Source organism: Ctenopharyngodon idella, chromosome 17, assembly GCF_019924925.1.
Source record: "Ctenopharyngodon idella isolate HZGC_01 chromosome 17, HZGC01, whole genome shotgun sequence".
NCBI lineage: Eukaryota > Metazoa > Chordata > Actinopteri > Cypriniformes > Xenocyprididae > Ctenopharyngodon > Ctenopharyngodon idella.
In genome coordinates, this window is record NC_067236.1 from 11561534 (window position 1) to 11576951 (window position 15418).

The following is a 15418-nucleotide window of genomic DNA, read 5'->3' on the forward strand; positions in this document are numbered from 1 at the left end:
AAACATGTTATGATGATAATGAAAGAACACTTGATAGAATGCATATTTTCTCAACTGTGCGAGAGAAAATAGGCGTCACCACCAATACGTAGGTATTAATACGTAACTTTCAAAGACACAAAACGTACATTTTTGTACGTTTAGAAAGGTGCTGAAACGTACAATATTGACGTAATTATGGCACTAAAACGTAAAAATACTTACGTTTTTACAGCGAAAAAAACGTAAAATATTTACGTATCTTTCATGTCATAAAGATATATGTATAATTTCCATTTTATCGTTTTGTAGATAAATGTAAGATCCCTAAACCCCATCCCGAACCTAAACCTACCCATTTTATACAGAATGTTAAAAGAATAAAATAAAGAACAGAAATCTGTAGGAAAATGACAATTTTAGTAAAAATATAACATTAAAACGACATTTTGAGCCACTAATCCTACACCTACCCCTAAACCTACCCATAACCATTTCTTTAAACTACCTACTGTTATAAAAGAATGACAGACAAACACGCGTAATCACAATAATTTATTTTTTGCGAAAATGTCAAAAGTGGTACCAAAAGTAGTTCAAATGATGATGAGTTCCAGTCACAGTCCTCTCTGGCGGTAATAGTTTTTTATAGGGTACAGAGCAGAATTTAACTCATTAATCCATGAAAATATGATAAATTCAGCTTCTCTCCGTGAAGGCGCGACACTCATTTCAAATGTCAATCCACTGAAACACGGCATGTCGCAATCTGTGACGAAGCAGGTGAGAACCAATGAGCGTTCGATATCAGTGCCGTAAACCATGTCGTAACGCTTCTCGAGGGTGGCGCTACTTTCAAATTTGAATCATAACGAGCGCGAGCTTTGACTGTGACGGTCGCTGTTGCTGAGAATGAAGATGAAGATCGATGAATAAAGGGCTGAATTTGGATCTGTTCCTTACAAATATATGGATTCTAAAGATTTGGAGTACAGCGAACAAATAAAATGGATGTGATTTGTGAATTTATGTTGTGCTTTGGTGTATCTTATGGTTGTATTGTCAGTCGCTGCATAAGAGAAAACGCCTTCTGTGTCTCACAGCAAACAAACTAAATATTACAAAATGGTTAAACAATTACAGAAATTTTATTCATAAGGTTTCAAATTGTAGTCTTGTTTAACATTATGTAATCCTCCGAAACGAGCAGCACAAGTCACGAACAGAAATGTTATTTCATATTAAGTAGATGAGTAAACTGCTTTCAATAAATTCGACTAAAAACATCGTTAAATCATTAAAGCCACGATTTTAATATTAATACATGGGAATTCATATACATTCACACTTTACGTTACATGATTTACGTTTTTATTGCTGTTAATACGTAAGTATTTTTACGTTTTAGTGCTATAAATACGTCAATGTTGTACGTTTTTGTGTGTATGAAAACGTAAGTAAATGTACGTGTGGTAGAACCACAATTTACGTAAAAATACACACGTTTTCTCATGAGATCACGTTGTGCTCTCCCACGTTTCCTGTTCATTAAAACACATAAATGTTAAGTGTGTCATTTTAACCTATCTCTGTAGGTGACGACTCTAAAGCCTGAAGTAAACTTTGGATTTTACACGTATGTTAGGCTAAACATATAGTGTATGCGATGTAAATATCAGCATTGCACGCATACTGTGTGATCCACAACTCTTGTTTAAAAGGGTAAATTGATAGTAACTTCTGGAAAAATAACAGACAAGGATGAAACTGATGGTAGTGGAATGAGGAAAAAAAGCAAGGTCTAGAGAAGTGATGTCAAACTCAGGCGTCCCGAGGTAAAACAGAAAAGCAAATGGAGAATAATTAGCATAGCTGCTGTTCATAACATTAAGCAAAGATAGTCATGTGCAATTGATCTGATATGAGATGGATTATGTGAATGCTTGGCTGAAGAGATGTGTCTTTAATCTAGATTTAAACTGGGTGAGCGAGTCTGAGCCCCGAACATTATCAGGAAGGCTATTCCAGAGTTTAGGAGCCAAATGTGAAAACGCTCTCCCTCCTTTAGAGGACTTAGCTATCCTAGGTACAACCAGAAGTCCAGAGTTTTGTGATCTTAAAGAGCGTGAAGGATTGTAGGGCGATAAAAGGTCGGTTAAGTACACAGGAGCTAAACCATTTAGAGCCTTATAGGTCATTAGCAGTACTTTATAATCGATACGGAACTTAATAGGTAACCAGTGAAGAGATGATAAAATTGGTGTTATATGATCATATTTTCTTGACCTGGTAAGAACTCTTGCAGCTGCATTTTGTACCAATTGTAGCTTGTTTATTGAGGAAGCAGGACAACCAGCTAGTAATGCATTACAGTAATCTAGTCTAGACGTCATGAAAGCATGAACTAACTTTTCTGCATCTGAAACAGATAACATATTCCGTATCTTAGCAATGTTTCTGAGGTGGAAGAAGGCTGTTTTTGTAACATATGAAATATGATTTTCAAAGGACAAGTTGCTGTCTAATATAACACCCAGGTCTTTAACTGTCGAGGATGGAGTAACAGTACATCCTTCTAAATGCAAATTGTAGTCTGAGAGATTCTGTGTACAGGTTTTTGGCCCAATAAGTAATACTTCAGTCTTATCTGAATTTAATAGAAGAAAATTACTAGTCATCCAATGTTTTACTTCTTTAACACACTCTGTCAGATTGGATAATTTAGAGTTTTCATCTGGTTGTGTTGAAATATATAATTGAGTATCATCGGCATAGCAGTGGAAACTAATTCCATGTCTTCTTATAATATTACCAAGTGGCAGCATGTATATTGAAAATAGCAGAGGGCCCAACACAGATCCTTGAGGCACTCCATAATTTACTATTGTTATCTTAGATTTTTCCCCGTTTAAATAAACAAAATTGTGACGGTCTGATAGATACGACCTAAACCACCGTAATGCCTGTCCCTGGATACCAATGTAATTCTGTAGTCGATCTAGGAGTATTTTATGATCTATAGTGTCGAACGCAGCACTGAGATCAAGTAACACTAGTATTGAGATACAGCCTTGGTCAGAAGCTAGAAGTAAGTCATTTGTAATTTTAACGAGCGCAGTTTCTGTGCTATGATGAGACCTGAATCCTGACTGAAATTTTTCATAGATAGCATTTTTTTGCAGGAAGGAGCACAATTGGACCGACACCACTTTTTCTAATATTTTCGATATAAATGGAAGATTTGAAATGGGTCTGTAATTTGCCAATACATTTGGATCTAATTGTGGTTTCTTAATGAGAGGCTTAATAACTGCTAACTTGAACGGTCTTGGAACGTGACCTAGAGATAAAGACGAGTTAATAATATTGAGAAGAGGCTCTTCTGCTACATGTAACAATTCTTTCAGTAGTTTAGTGGGTATTGGATCTAATAAACATGTTGTTGGTTTAGACGCTGTGATAAGTTTATTTAGCTCTTCCTGTCCTATAGTTGTAAAGCACTGCAACTGTTCTTGAGGGACGATAATTGAGGCTGAATCATAAAACTCTGTCAAGGGTTGTACATTTACAACCGTATTTCTGATGCTTTCGATTTTTTCAGTAAAGAAATTCATAAAGTCATCGCTACTAAACTGTAATGAAATGTTTTGTTCTGGTGATGTCTGTTTATTTGTTAATCTAGCCACTGTACTAAATAAGAACCTTGGATTGTTTTGGTTATTTTCTATGAGTTTGCGGAGATGCTCGGCCCTGGCTGCTTTTAGAGTCTTTCTATAACGGGACGAGCTGTCTTTCCACGCGATTCTGAAGACCTCTAAACGAGTTTGTCTCCATTTGCGTTCTAGATTACGAGTTTCTCTTTTGATAGCGTGAGTAATATTGTTGTACCATGGTACAGTATTTTTCTCTCTAACCTTTTTTAATCTCATCGGTGCAACAGTATCTAATGTACTAGTGAAAGTGGTGCACATACTGCTAGTAATTTTCTCAAGATCATTTGTGTGTTTGGGTACAATGAGCAGGTGAGACAGATCAGGCAGTTTATTTGTGAATTTATCTTTAGTTGTCGGAAGAATTGTTCTACCTAGTCGATATCGTGGCGCAATTTGACAAATATCCGCAGTATGCAGTACGCATGTTACAAGGTAATGATCAGTGATATCATCACTTTGCGGTAGAATTTCTATATCAGTAGGATTGATTCCATGTGATATAATTAAATCTAGTGTATGATTAAGACGGTGAGTGGGTCCAGTGACGTTTTGTTTGACCCCAAACGAGTTTAGTAAATCTGTAAACGCAGCCCCTAACGCATCATTTGTATTATCTACATGAATGTTAAAATCTCCAACAATCAGCGCTTTATCAACGTTGACCAATAGGTCTGAGAGAAAGTCTGCAAACTCTTTTAGGAAATCAACATAAGGCCCTGGAGGTCTATAAACAGTAGCCAAAGCAAGAGATAGTAGCGACTTTTTATTTATATCTGAGAGTGTAACGTTTAGCACGAGAATTTCAAATGAGTTAAACCTGTAGTTTGTTTTCTGGGTAACGTTAAGAATCTCTCTATAGATTGTTGCAACACCACCGCCACGGCCAACCGGACGGCATTTATTTTTATAACAGTAGCCAGGTGGACAAGACTCATTAAGACCGAAATAATCATTTGGTTTAAGCCATGTTTCAGTAAGGCAAATTACATCAAGACTATTATCTGTGATCATTTCATTTATAATAACCGCCTTAGGTGTCAGCGATCTAATGTTTAGTAGTCCTAGCTTTAGAAATTGTTTTTGTTCGGTAATTTTGTTTTTTAGATGAACACTTTAAAGGATATTAGAAGGAATCAAATTTAATTGTATGCTGTCTTATCACTCTGTTTTGTTCTCAGATACGCAAGGTGACGACTTCTACAGCCATGTCGAACGCTGAAAATTGCAGCCATCAGAATCAAACAGACAAATTCATTGACTCAGAGTTTCGTTACACTCTCTTTCCTATATTCTATGGCATAGTCTTTGTCTTGGGGTTGCTGGCCAACTGCTATGCTCTTTATGTGTTGCACTATATGCGGGAGTCTAAAGCTATGAATGAGATTCGGATCTACATGACCAACCTGACCGTTGCAGACCTGCTGTTCGTGTCCGCTCTACCTTTCTGGATTGGCTACTACGTGAATCACGGTGACTGGATATACTCGGATGCCCTCTGCCGTATCACAGGCACGTTTTTCTTCATTAACACATACTGCTCCATTCTCTTCCTTACTGTCATCAGCATTAACCGTTACTGGGCTGTTACCAGGCCACTGGTGGCTGCCTCTTCTGACTGCTGGAAACGTGGAGCAACTGTCTCAGCACTCATCTGGGTCGTCACTCTTGCGGCATCGGTTAAATACCTCATTGGTCTGGGAATCCAAATTAATGAAATTGAAAACAAAAATATTTCTCGCTGTTTTGAGGGTTATTATTACGAGAAATGCTCTGTAAAAATTGAAGAGGCCATCATTCACTTCATCATTATTGTCTTGTTCTTTCTTGTTTTCGCATTGGTGATTGTCTGCAACATCTTAATTGCTCGAGCTCTTCTGTCCCAACCCATCAGTCAGCCTCGAGCCAGCACGGGAAAGCGTTCTGGTGGCACCAAGCTTAGAGCTTTGAGGATGCTGTGTGGTGTTGTGGGTGTCTTTGTGATCTGTTTCCTGCCACATCATGTGGTGCAGGGTCCCTGGACTTTGTCTGTGCTGGGCCTGAAAAATGATTGGAGCATGGAGACTCGCCAAATCTTAAACGATGCTCACCAGATCACCCTCATGCTTATGGGGATCAACTGCCTCCTGGACCCGCTGGTGTATTGCTTCGCCACCACAAAGTTCCGCAAATACATCCAGGGTCATTTCACAAGGGTCAAGAATAACAAACACTGCTCGCGCAACACATTAAGCACGGCTATGTCACTGAAGAGCAGACATCAGAGTGAATTATGAATGCTGTCGAAGAGCAGAACACATATAACACAGTAACACACTGATAAATGTATGGTGTTAATTTTAATCAGTTAGAGTCTTATTCTGAATCTTTCATATTTGAGCAGAATTTAATTTCAATTCAAAATTATGTTCTGTTTGGATTTTTAACGGGTTTCACCAAAAAAATGAAAATTCTGCTTATGTCATTTCGAACCTGTATGACTTTCTTCTGTGGAACACAAAATAAGATTGTTTAAAAATGTTTCAATGTTTTTACAACGAAAAGAAAGTCAGTGGTATCCAAAGAAAGTAATGGAGCTGGGTAAATAATTAACAGAATTTTAATTTTTGTGCATACTATCCCTGTAATGCAACCAAAGTATTGATACTTAAAATTAGATGTTCATCTTTCAATTGCTGCCACTTTCAGGCAACTCCTTCAAACTATAGATTATTTCAAGCATGATTATTCAACACGTACTTATAAATGCTTTATATACTGAAACATTAAGCATTTATAATGTGATTCCTATATTGTCATATTGTCTCTTAAAGAGATAATCCACCCCAAAATGAAAGATTTGTCACCAATTACTTACCTTGATGTCATTCCAAACTTTTATGACTTTCTTTCTTCTGAGGAACACAAAAGACGAGACTTTGAAAGTCAGTGGCGTTCAAACAACTCTGGACCCCATTGACTTGGGCAGAAAACACTGAAACATATTCAAAATATTTGTTTATACTCCACAGAAGAAAGTCATGTAGGTTTGTAACAACATTAGGGTGTGAGTAAATGTTTGCTCTGGTGTAGGTGGAACTCACCTCATTTATATGTGTCAGACAAACTCGATATCTCATTCTCGGTAAAGATGCTGTGGTGTTCGTTCTTGTTGTCATATAAGGACAGTCTTCTGTAGAATGAAGAAGACCAACGAGTAAAGAGGATGCTGCTGGTTAATCTGACTGAAGTGTGAGGTGATAAGAACAGAAGAAAATTTTTTTTCTTCTTTTAGACATAATAGCCCCTTTCACTCAAAACAGTCTTGACTCTTTACTGATAAAATAATGATAAATTAAAGGGTTAGTTCACCCAAAAATAAAAATTCTGTCATTAATTACTCACCCTCGTGCCATTTTATACCCGTAAGACCTTCGCTGATCTTCGGAACACAAATTAAGATATTTTTGTTTAAATCCGATGGCTCCGTGAGGCCTACATAGGGAGCAATGACATTTCCTCTCTCAAGATCCATAAAAGTACTAAAAACATATTTAAATCAGTTCATGTGAGTACAGTGGTTCAATATTAATATTATAAAGTGACAAGAATATTTTTTGAATATTGTTATGAATCAGCATGTCGAATCATGATTGAAATCTGCTGAAATCACGTGACTTTGGCGCTCTGAACTGCGCATTCGACACACTGATTCATAATGCTCCGAAGCTTCCTGAAGCAGTGTTTTGAAATCGGCCTTCACTAAATAATTCGTTATTTTGTTTTTTTTTGGCGCACCAAAAATATTCTTGTCGCTTTATAATATTAATATTGAACCACTGTACTCATATGAACTGATTTAAATATGTTTTTAGTGCCTTTATGGATCTTGAGAGAGGAAATGTCATTGCTCCCTATGTAGGCTTTGGACTGAGCCATCGGATTTAAACAAAAATATCACAATTTGCGTTCCGAAGATTAACGAAGGTCTTACAGGTGTAAAACGGCATGAGGGTGAGTAATAAATGACAGAATTTTCATTTTTGGGTGAACTAACCCTTTAACCATAGACTGTAAAAAAATATGAACGTAGTGTCCGTGACGTCACCCGTTGATTTCTGAAGAGCATTTTTGAAGCGAAAATGAGGCCACTGCCATCTTAGCAGCCCGTCACCGCACGTCACTCCCGGATAACTGAAAATGGGCAAAGAGGCAGGACGTGGTTGGAACCAAGGTTGCTGAAACCACGCCTGCCTAGCTCGACGTGATCATGTTAGCAGTTAAAGGAGCTATCTATCTAAAATATTAATAAAGATAAGTTATATCATTAGAAAGTTCTAAAAGGTGTATTGTCAATCTACGGTGTCATATAGATGCTCCAACACCAGTAATTAATTTGTGTCCGGTGTACAAATAACAACACGCAAAATCAAACGGGACTCCATACCTTTATAATGAAATAGTGATCGCGAGATGAATCCAATCCGTGGCACTTAATTGGGTAAAATGTCCATCAGTGTCCATTGAAAAAAAAAAAAAAAAAAACAGTACTTTTTGTCCACAAAAGCATTAAATCCATGAAATATTGATATATTATCCATTGTTTGCATCACATTTCTTCTGAATGATCTGCTCTCCATCATCGTTCTTCAAGAAATTATGCAACCTGAGCAGCGTTTATGTTGTGAAAATGTATATGATCGTATCTCACAAACAAATGAGCACGCGTCCAAAGTATAATTTTTCAAAATGCAGCAGTTTTAGTTATAATATCCAAGCAGTGCTGTCAGAATTTTATATCCTCCCGCCATTGTAATTGTAGTAAATCTCACAAACAAAACTGTAGCAAAGTTCAGTACTCAGGAAGGAAGAGGACAGGGTCGGCTTGACTACTGACTGCTTTTTATTTGCAATAATTCTCACAATTCAAAACAAAAAGGGGTGCAGACAGGCACAAAGCGGTCACCAATCATTCAGAAGTCTCTCACTCGTAGATCACCAGCGGGGCAGCAGTCAGTAGTCCGTCTCTCTCTCCCCCACTCCTGTTTCTCCTGGTGTTATATACTCTCTCCACACCAATTACTGAAACAAGAGACAGGTGTTCGTCATTTGCATTTAACCCACTCACTCACCGTTCGTCTCCTGACTCTCTCTCCCGCTGCCGACTCCGCTGAACCACGCCCCCCTCGCCACATACCCCCACCGCCCGACTCAGGCCGGGGAGCCATCCGGCCTGCAGCCCCCCCCCCCCCCATTTCTGGAGAGGAAGTCGGCCACAGCCATCTGAGCACCCGGCCTGTGGACCACTTTGAACTTAAAAGGCTGTAAAGCTAGATACCAACGAGTGATCCGCGCGTTGGTATCCTTCATGCGGTGGAGCCACTGCAGGGGGGCATGGTCCGAACAGAGAGTGAATTCCCGTCCCAGGAGATAATAGCGGAGGGTGAGGACGGCCCACCTGATGGCAAGACACTCCTTTTCTATGGTGCTGTACTTAGTCTCTCTCTTTGAGAGCTTCCGACTAATGTACAGCACCGGCCGTTCCTCCCCCTCTATCTCCTGGGACAGGACGGCACCCAGCCCCCTGTCCGACGCGTCTGTCTGCAACAGGAAAGGGAGAGAAAAATCAGGAGAGTGTAACAACGGCCCGCCACATAAAGCAGCCTTCACTTGGGTAAAGGCCTGCTGGCACAGCTCCGTCCACTGGACCGTATCTGGTGCCTCCTTTTTAGTGAGATCAGTCAAAGGGCTGGTGAGGTCCGAATAATTAGGTACAAACCTTCTATAATATCCCGCCAGCCCTAGGAACTGTCTCACCTCCTTTTTGGTCTTGGGACGCGGACAGGTCGCAACTGCTGCCGTCTTATCAATTTGGGGACGCACCTGCCCATGTCCCAAGTGGAAGCCCAGATATCTTACTTCCACCCGCCCAATTGCACACTTCTTCGGGTTGGCCGTGAGCCCAGCCCCTCTCAGCGACCTCAAGACAGCCCTCAAATGCTGCATATGCCGCTGCCAGTCATGACTAAATATAATTATGTCATCTAAGTAGGCAGCAGCATACGCAGCATGGGGCCGTAAAATTCTGTCCATGAGACGCTGAAAGGTAGCCGGAGCCCCGAACAGCCCGAACGGAAGGGTAACAAATTGGTGTAATCCAAACGGCGTGGTGAAAGCTGTCTTTTCTTTAGATAATGGAGACAAGGGGATCTGCCAATATCCCTTTGTTAAGTCCAGTGTCGAATAAAACCGAGCCGTACCGAGCCGATCAAGCAGTTCGTCCACCCGTGGCATTGGATACGCGTCGAATTTCGACACAGCATTCACCTTGCGATAATCCACACAGAACCGAACCGAGCCGTCCGTTTTCGGAACTAAAACTATCGGGCTCGCCCAGTTACTGTTGGATTCTTCTATTACGCCCATGTCAAGCATTGCTCCTAATTCTGCCTGAACCACTTTTTTTTTATGTTCAGGCAAACGGTACGGCCGGCTGCTAACTACCACGCCCGGCTCTGTCTCGATATGGTGCTGAATCAAATTAGTACGGCCCGGTAGGGGCGAGAACACGTCCGCAAACTCTGCTTGTAATTTCGTCAGGTCAGTGAGCTGGGAGGGCGAGAGATGATCTCCTCCGGGGGCCAGTGCGAGAGATTGGTGTTTGGTATTCGCCTCTGGCCCGAGATCATCCTCTCCACCAATCACCATCGCCAACATCACTGCCTCTGCCTCATTCCATTTTTTAAGGAGATTGAGGTGATAAATCTGACGTGCCCCTCTCCTATCAGACCGTATAACCTCATAATCGAGATCTCCAATCCGCCGTGTGACCTCAAATGGTCCTTGCCACTTTGCTAATAATTTCGAGCTTGACGTTGGAAGTAATACAAGCACTTTCTCTCCCGGTGCGAATTTACGCAAGTTAGTTCCCCTGTTGTACAGCCGGCTCTGTTTGTCCTGGGCTTGTAACAAATTCTCCGTTGATAGCCGCCCCAAAGTGTGGAGTTTTGTTCTCAAGTCCATTACATACTGAATTTCGTTTTTGCTCTGAGATGGTCCGTCCTCCCAAGTTTCTCTCAGGACATCCAGTACCCCGCGGGGCTGGCGTCCGTAAAGAAGCTCGAAGGGGGAAAACCCCGTGGAGGCTTGCGGGACTTCTCGCACAGCGAACAACAGGGGTTCTAACCATTTATCCCAATTTTTGGCGTCTTCTTGTACGAATTTACGAATCATGGTTTTAAGCGTGCGATTAAAACGTTCGACCAGCCCGTCAGTTTGTGGGTGAAAGACGCTGGTACGGATCGCTTTAATGCCCAATAATTCGTAAAGTTCGCGTAAAGTACGTGACATAAACGCCGTGCCTTGATCGGTGAGGATTTCTTTTGGAATCCCCACCCGGGAGATTAAAGTAAACAGTGCGTCCGCAACACTCTTCGCGGAAATGCTGCGGAGGGCCACTGCTTCAGGATATCGAGTTGCATAATCCACAATGACTAATGCAAAGCGATGTCCCCTGGCTGATCGCTCTAATGGCCCGATGAGGTCCATACCAATTCTCTCGAAGGGGACCTGCATTAATGGGAGGGGGCGCAAAGGCGCTTTTGGGGTGGCCGGTGGATTTACCAACTGACATTCACGACAAGACGCGCACCACCTGCGCACATTCTCGTGAATGCCCGGCCAAAAGAATCGGGTCATGAGGCGATTTAGTGTTGTTGCCTGTCCTAAGTGTCCAGCCATTGGATTAGAATGAGCCGCTTGGAAAAGCATTTCCCTGCGGCTCCTTGGAACTAACAACTGGGTTGTATCTTCTTTTGTCTGGGTGTCTTGGGTCACCCGATACAACCGATTTTTTATAACTGCAAAATATGGATAAGTAAGCGCCCGTCCAGGCTGGAGAGGCTGACCGTCGATGGTTTGGACCTGCTCAAATGCACGTTTTAGGGTCTCATCCTGAGACTGCTCCAGGGGAAAGTCATCGCGATCCGAGAGAATTATTCTCTCAATTTCACTCTGTTCCCCTGAAGCAGCACTCAGTGGTCCCCGTTCAGTCTCTCCCGCCTGTGCTTGCGCATCCCCAACCATCGCCTTTTTCCCCCAAGAGGCATCCGTGCATAAATAACCCAATAATTCAGAAAATGCTGGCCAATTTGTCCCCAAAATTAACGGATGCCGGAGGTGCGGATTAACTGCCACCTCAACGCTATGCTTTTGGCCCCTGAACTGGATAATGACCGGCACTACCGGATATACCACCACATCCCCGTGTACGCACCGCACCTTAACCACGCGGCTTGTATCCAATGCCCCGGATGAAATCAGGCTTTGATGGATCGAGGTTTGGTTACAGCCTGAATCCACCAAGGCCTGATAGGTACCCCCCTTGATACTCACAGGTATTTGATACCAGCCAGCTTGACCGGGGGCAGCCTGCGGGGCGTCCGGGACCCGGACCATTGTCCCAACCTCCATCACCGGGCACCTGTCCACGAAATGCTCCGGGTCCCCGCAACGCCAACAGGCTGGCCCAGACCTCCCCGCCGCCCCAGTGGCAGGGAGTGGGGTAAATGATTGGCGTGGAGAGAGCGGAGAAACAGGCGCGGGGTCCTGTCCAGCGGAAGTCAGTCCCGCCCTCCTGGGCGGGGCTCTGAGACCCCCAAACTGGCTCGGGTCAACTCCGCCCCGCCCCCGGGGCGGGACTCGAGGATGTACAGGTGGGCGGGACCTGGGGAGAGGGACAGGACGAGAGAGAGAGACAGAAGGGGAAGACGGGGAGAGAGAGACAGATGGGAGGGGTTCGCCGACCCCTGGGCACGCCACCATGTGGTCCTCCGCGAGGTGGATGGCTGAGTCCAGCGACGTGGGGCGGTGGCACTGGACCCACTCTGCTGTCCTCCGTGGGAGCCGAGTAATGAACTGCTCCAGTACCACTCGATCGACAATCTTCTCCACGTCGCCTCCCTCAGCCAACAGCCATTTGCGGCAGGAGTCCCGGAGCTGTTGGGCCAACACGAACGGTCGGCCGGACTCGCCCAGTTCCAGGGAACGGAACCGCTGGCGATGTTCTTCAGGGCTCCGGCCGACCCGCTGGAGGATGGCCCTTTTTAGGTCGTCGAAGACCAGGAGATTCTGCACCGGAAGCTGCTGTGCCGCTATCTGGGACTCCCCGGAGAGCAGCGGGACCAGGCGCATCGGCCACTGGTCCCGCGGCCAGCCCGACAGCTCGGCCGTCTTCTGAAAAAGATCGAGGAAAACCTCCGGGTCGTCCTCAGATCCCATTTTGTGTAGTGGTAGGTGGGCGGGCACAGCTCGAGGTTCCAGGGCTTCCGGTCGAACCTCCCGGTCAATCCAGCTCCGGAACCTCTCGCGGTCCTCCTGCTGGGCTTGAACAACGACTTGGAAGCACCTCTCTTGATCCTGTCTCAAGTCCAGCAGGGCCTGGTGTTGTTCTTGCTGCATGACCGCGAGGGAGGTGATAATCTCCGCAAATGGCGATCCGGAGGACGATTGCATGGCGGCGGCTTCCGTCTTCCTTCCCGGGTTTCGGCACCAGTGTAGCAAAGTTCAGTACTCAGGAAGGAAGAGGACAGGGTCGGCTTGACTACTGACTGCTTTTTATTTGCAATAATTCTCACAATTCAAAACAAAAAGGGGTGCAGACAGGCACAAAGCGGTCACCAATCATTCAGAAGTCTCTCACTCGTAGATCATCAGCGGGGCAGCAGTCAGTAGTCCGTCTCTCTCTCCCCCACTCCTGTTTCTCCTGGTGTTATATACTCTCTCCACACCAATTACTGAAACAAGAGACAGGTGTTCGTCATTTGCATTTAACCCACTCACTCACCGTTCGTCTCCTGACTCTCTCTCCCGCTGCCGACTCCGCTGAACCACGCCCCCCTCGCCACAAAAACTTTTAGCCAATGCCACGATCCAACAACGTGTGTTCTGTTTATCTTCCGCATGCATGCACATCTACACAGACACACATCTGTCTCGAGTCTGGACCATTAACGCAGCAAGCCATATTATTTTATAATTGTATAAAATAATCCAGAAAAAAAGCACAAATACGGCTAAGATGCCAAATTCAGTGGCTGGAATTAGCTGAGGTGACAGCAGCGGCAATCTACCTGTCACTCAAGTGACCACGCCCATAATTATGCAGAACTTTAAGGCTTAATATAATTTAAACGGATGAGTTATAAAAAAATTCACCCCCCTCAGAGTTGTCATGAAGGGCAAAATTAGCAGTATAGACCAAAACCACAATTTGTACCAAGCTGTAAACATTTTTTTTCTGCTGTAAAGTTGTTCATTTTAACATGTGGGTCAATGAGATTCTGCTCTCTTTTGGAGCCTGTCCCTAGCGGCCAGTCGATGAATTGCAGTTTAAGTCACTTCCGTATTGGCTTCACGAGAAACTGGGGGAGGTTGCCGCTTGCCTTTAACATTTAGAAATCATGTGTGAATGGGACTTTTTCAAAAATATTGGTAATTTTCTGGCAATTTTTTCAGTAGTGCTATATGAGAAGTTGTAACATTATCAATAAATTACCGGCATGATAATGTGTGTGAACAAAGAATATGATTGCCGGTATGAGCATGTGCGAGTGTTGACATGAGAAGTCTGCTTTGGGCCAATCATAAAGCTCTGTTGGAGCTTTTTACCGTTAGCTCCGCTGCTTTTAATTGTTTTTCTATGTAAACATGCTAGTTGGACGTCTGACCGCATTTTACGCTCGAGACCCTGCCTTCATTTTTATTCATCAGCACTGTGGCTCTGCAGTCACTTGTTCATACTATAGTAAACTCAGTACTATACAGTACTGCAGTTTTATCAGTGTTGTGTTTTTTAAGAGCAAAAACAATTTGTGTGATCATCCCACACCTGGCACTCAGACATATATATATATATATATATATATATATATATGTATGTTATCAAATTGGCCAGTTAGTAAAACAAAAGCAGGTGGATAAAGAAAATGGTTCAGCGTTTAGAGGTCATTTCTGATGATTAACCTCACAGAGTTTACCGGTATTTTGGTAGAAACACAGAACACCTTTGCTCGTGTGAACAGTCAAGCTACTGGAAAAGTCAACCTGGTATTTTAACGGTTATTTACCGGGTTTAATGTCTTGAAAGGGGCTAATGCTGATGAATGAAGCTATTTGTTTTCTGTGATACCAGAGTTTCACTGTTCATAAAGGGAGAAGTTGTGTTGCTGCTAAAGAGTCAGGATTATTTGTGATATAAATTGCACATAAAGGTGGTCAATTGATTTGTGTCTGATGTCACTATAACATCAAATACTGCCTTACTTGTTGTGAAGTATTTCTGAGGAGCATTCCTGTGGGTTAGGTTTTGTCACACAGGAAATCATAATATTCTTTTGCAATGTTATGTTTTCCAAAATGGGGAACTTGAGCCAGACACCCATGGGAAATGTGCACATAAACCACTGAAATGACTACTAAACTGCCTGTTCATGTTCTATAGCCTATCAAGCGATTTTAGACAATGTTACATTTAACAAAATTTTGTTTGGTAACGTTTCACAATAAAGTTCAATTTGTTAACATTACAGCTCAATAGTATATTCATAAATTAACATGAATCTAGACCAATCAATTCAATACTGTAAAAATTTTCATTGTTTATGATACCTAATGCATTAATGTTTAACAATTTATTGTAACAAAATGAGTGTATGAAATAACATTTTTTTTTTTCACAAAAGTTTAGTAAT

The 15418-nt window shown here is 42.8% G+C and overlaps 4 protein-coding genes across 11 annotated transcripts in view; 3 read left to right on the forward strand and 1 right to left on the reverse strand.

The window, feature by feature from the left end:
* Nucleotides 1-6032, forward strand: part of LOC127498678 (platelet-activating factor receptor-like) — a 91463-nt gene extending 85431 nt beyond the window's left edge. Inside the window, exon 2 of the mRNA XM_051868294.1 lies at nt 4871-6032. Coding sequence (XP_051724254.1) covers nt 4898-5965 — 1068 coding nt within the window. The 5' untranslated portion in view covers nt 4871-4897 and the 3' untranslated portion in view covers nt 5966-6032. The remainder of the gene's footprint in view (nt 1-4870) is intronic.
* The window catches only part of LOC127498683 (platelet-activating factor receptor-like), a 136075-nt gene that overhangs the window by 85310 nt on the left and 35347 nt on the right, over nt 1-15418 (forward strand). The gene's annotated exons all lie outside the window — the stretch shown is intronic.
* Nucleotides 1-15418, forward strand: part of LOC127498684 (platelet-activating factor receptor-like) — a 105194-nt gene that overhangs the window by 54543 nt on the left and 35233 nt on the right. The gene's annotated exons all lie outside the window — the stretch shown is intronic.
* The window catches only part of LOC127498671 (uncharacterized), a 79901-nt gene continuing 71703 nt past the window's right edge, over nt 7221-15418 (reverse strand). For 2 of the 4 annotated variants that reach the window (XM_051868281.1, XM_051868280.1), the window contains one exon: nt 7221-14771. In XM_051868281.1, coding sequence (XP_051724241.1) covers nt 8880-13181 — 4302 coding nt within the window. In that variant the 5' untranslated portion in view covers nt 13182-14771 and the 3' untranslated portion in view covers nt 7221-8879. The remainder of the gene's footprint in view (nt 14772-15418) is intronic. The other 2 variants (XM_051868284.1, XM_051868282.1) reach the window with 2 other exon arrangements.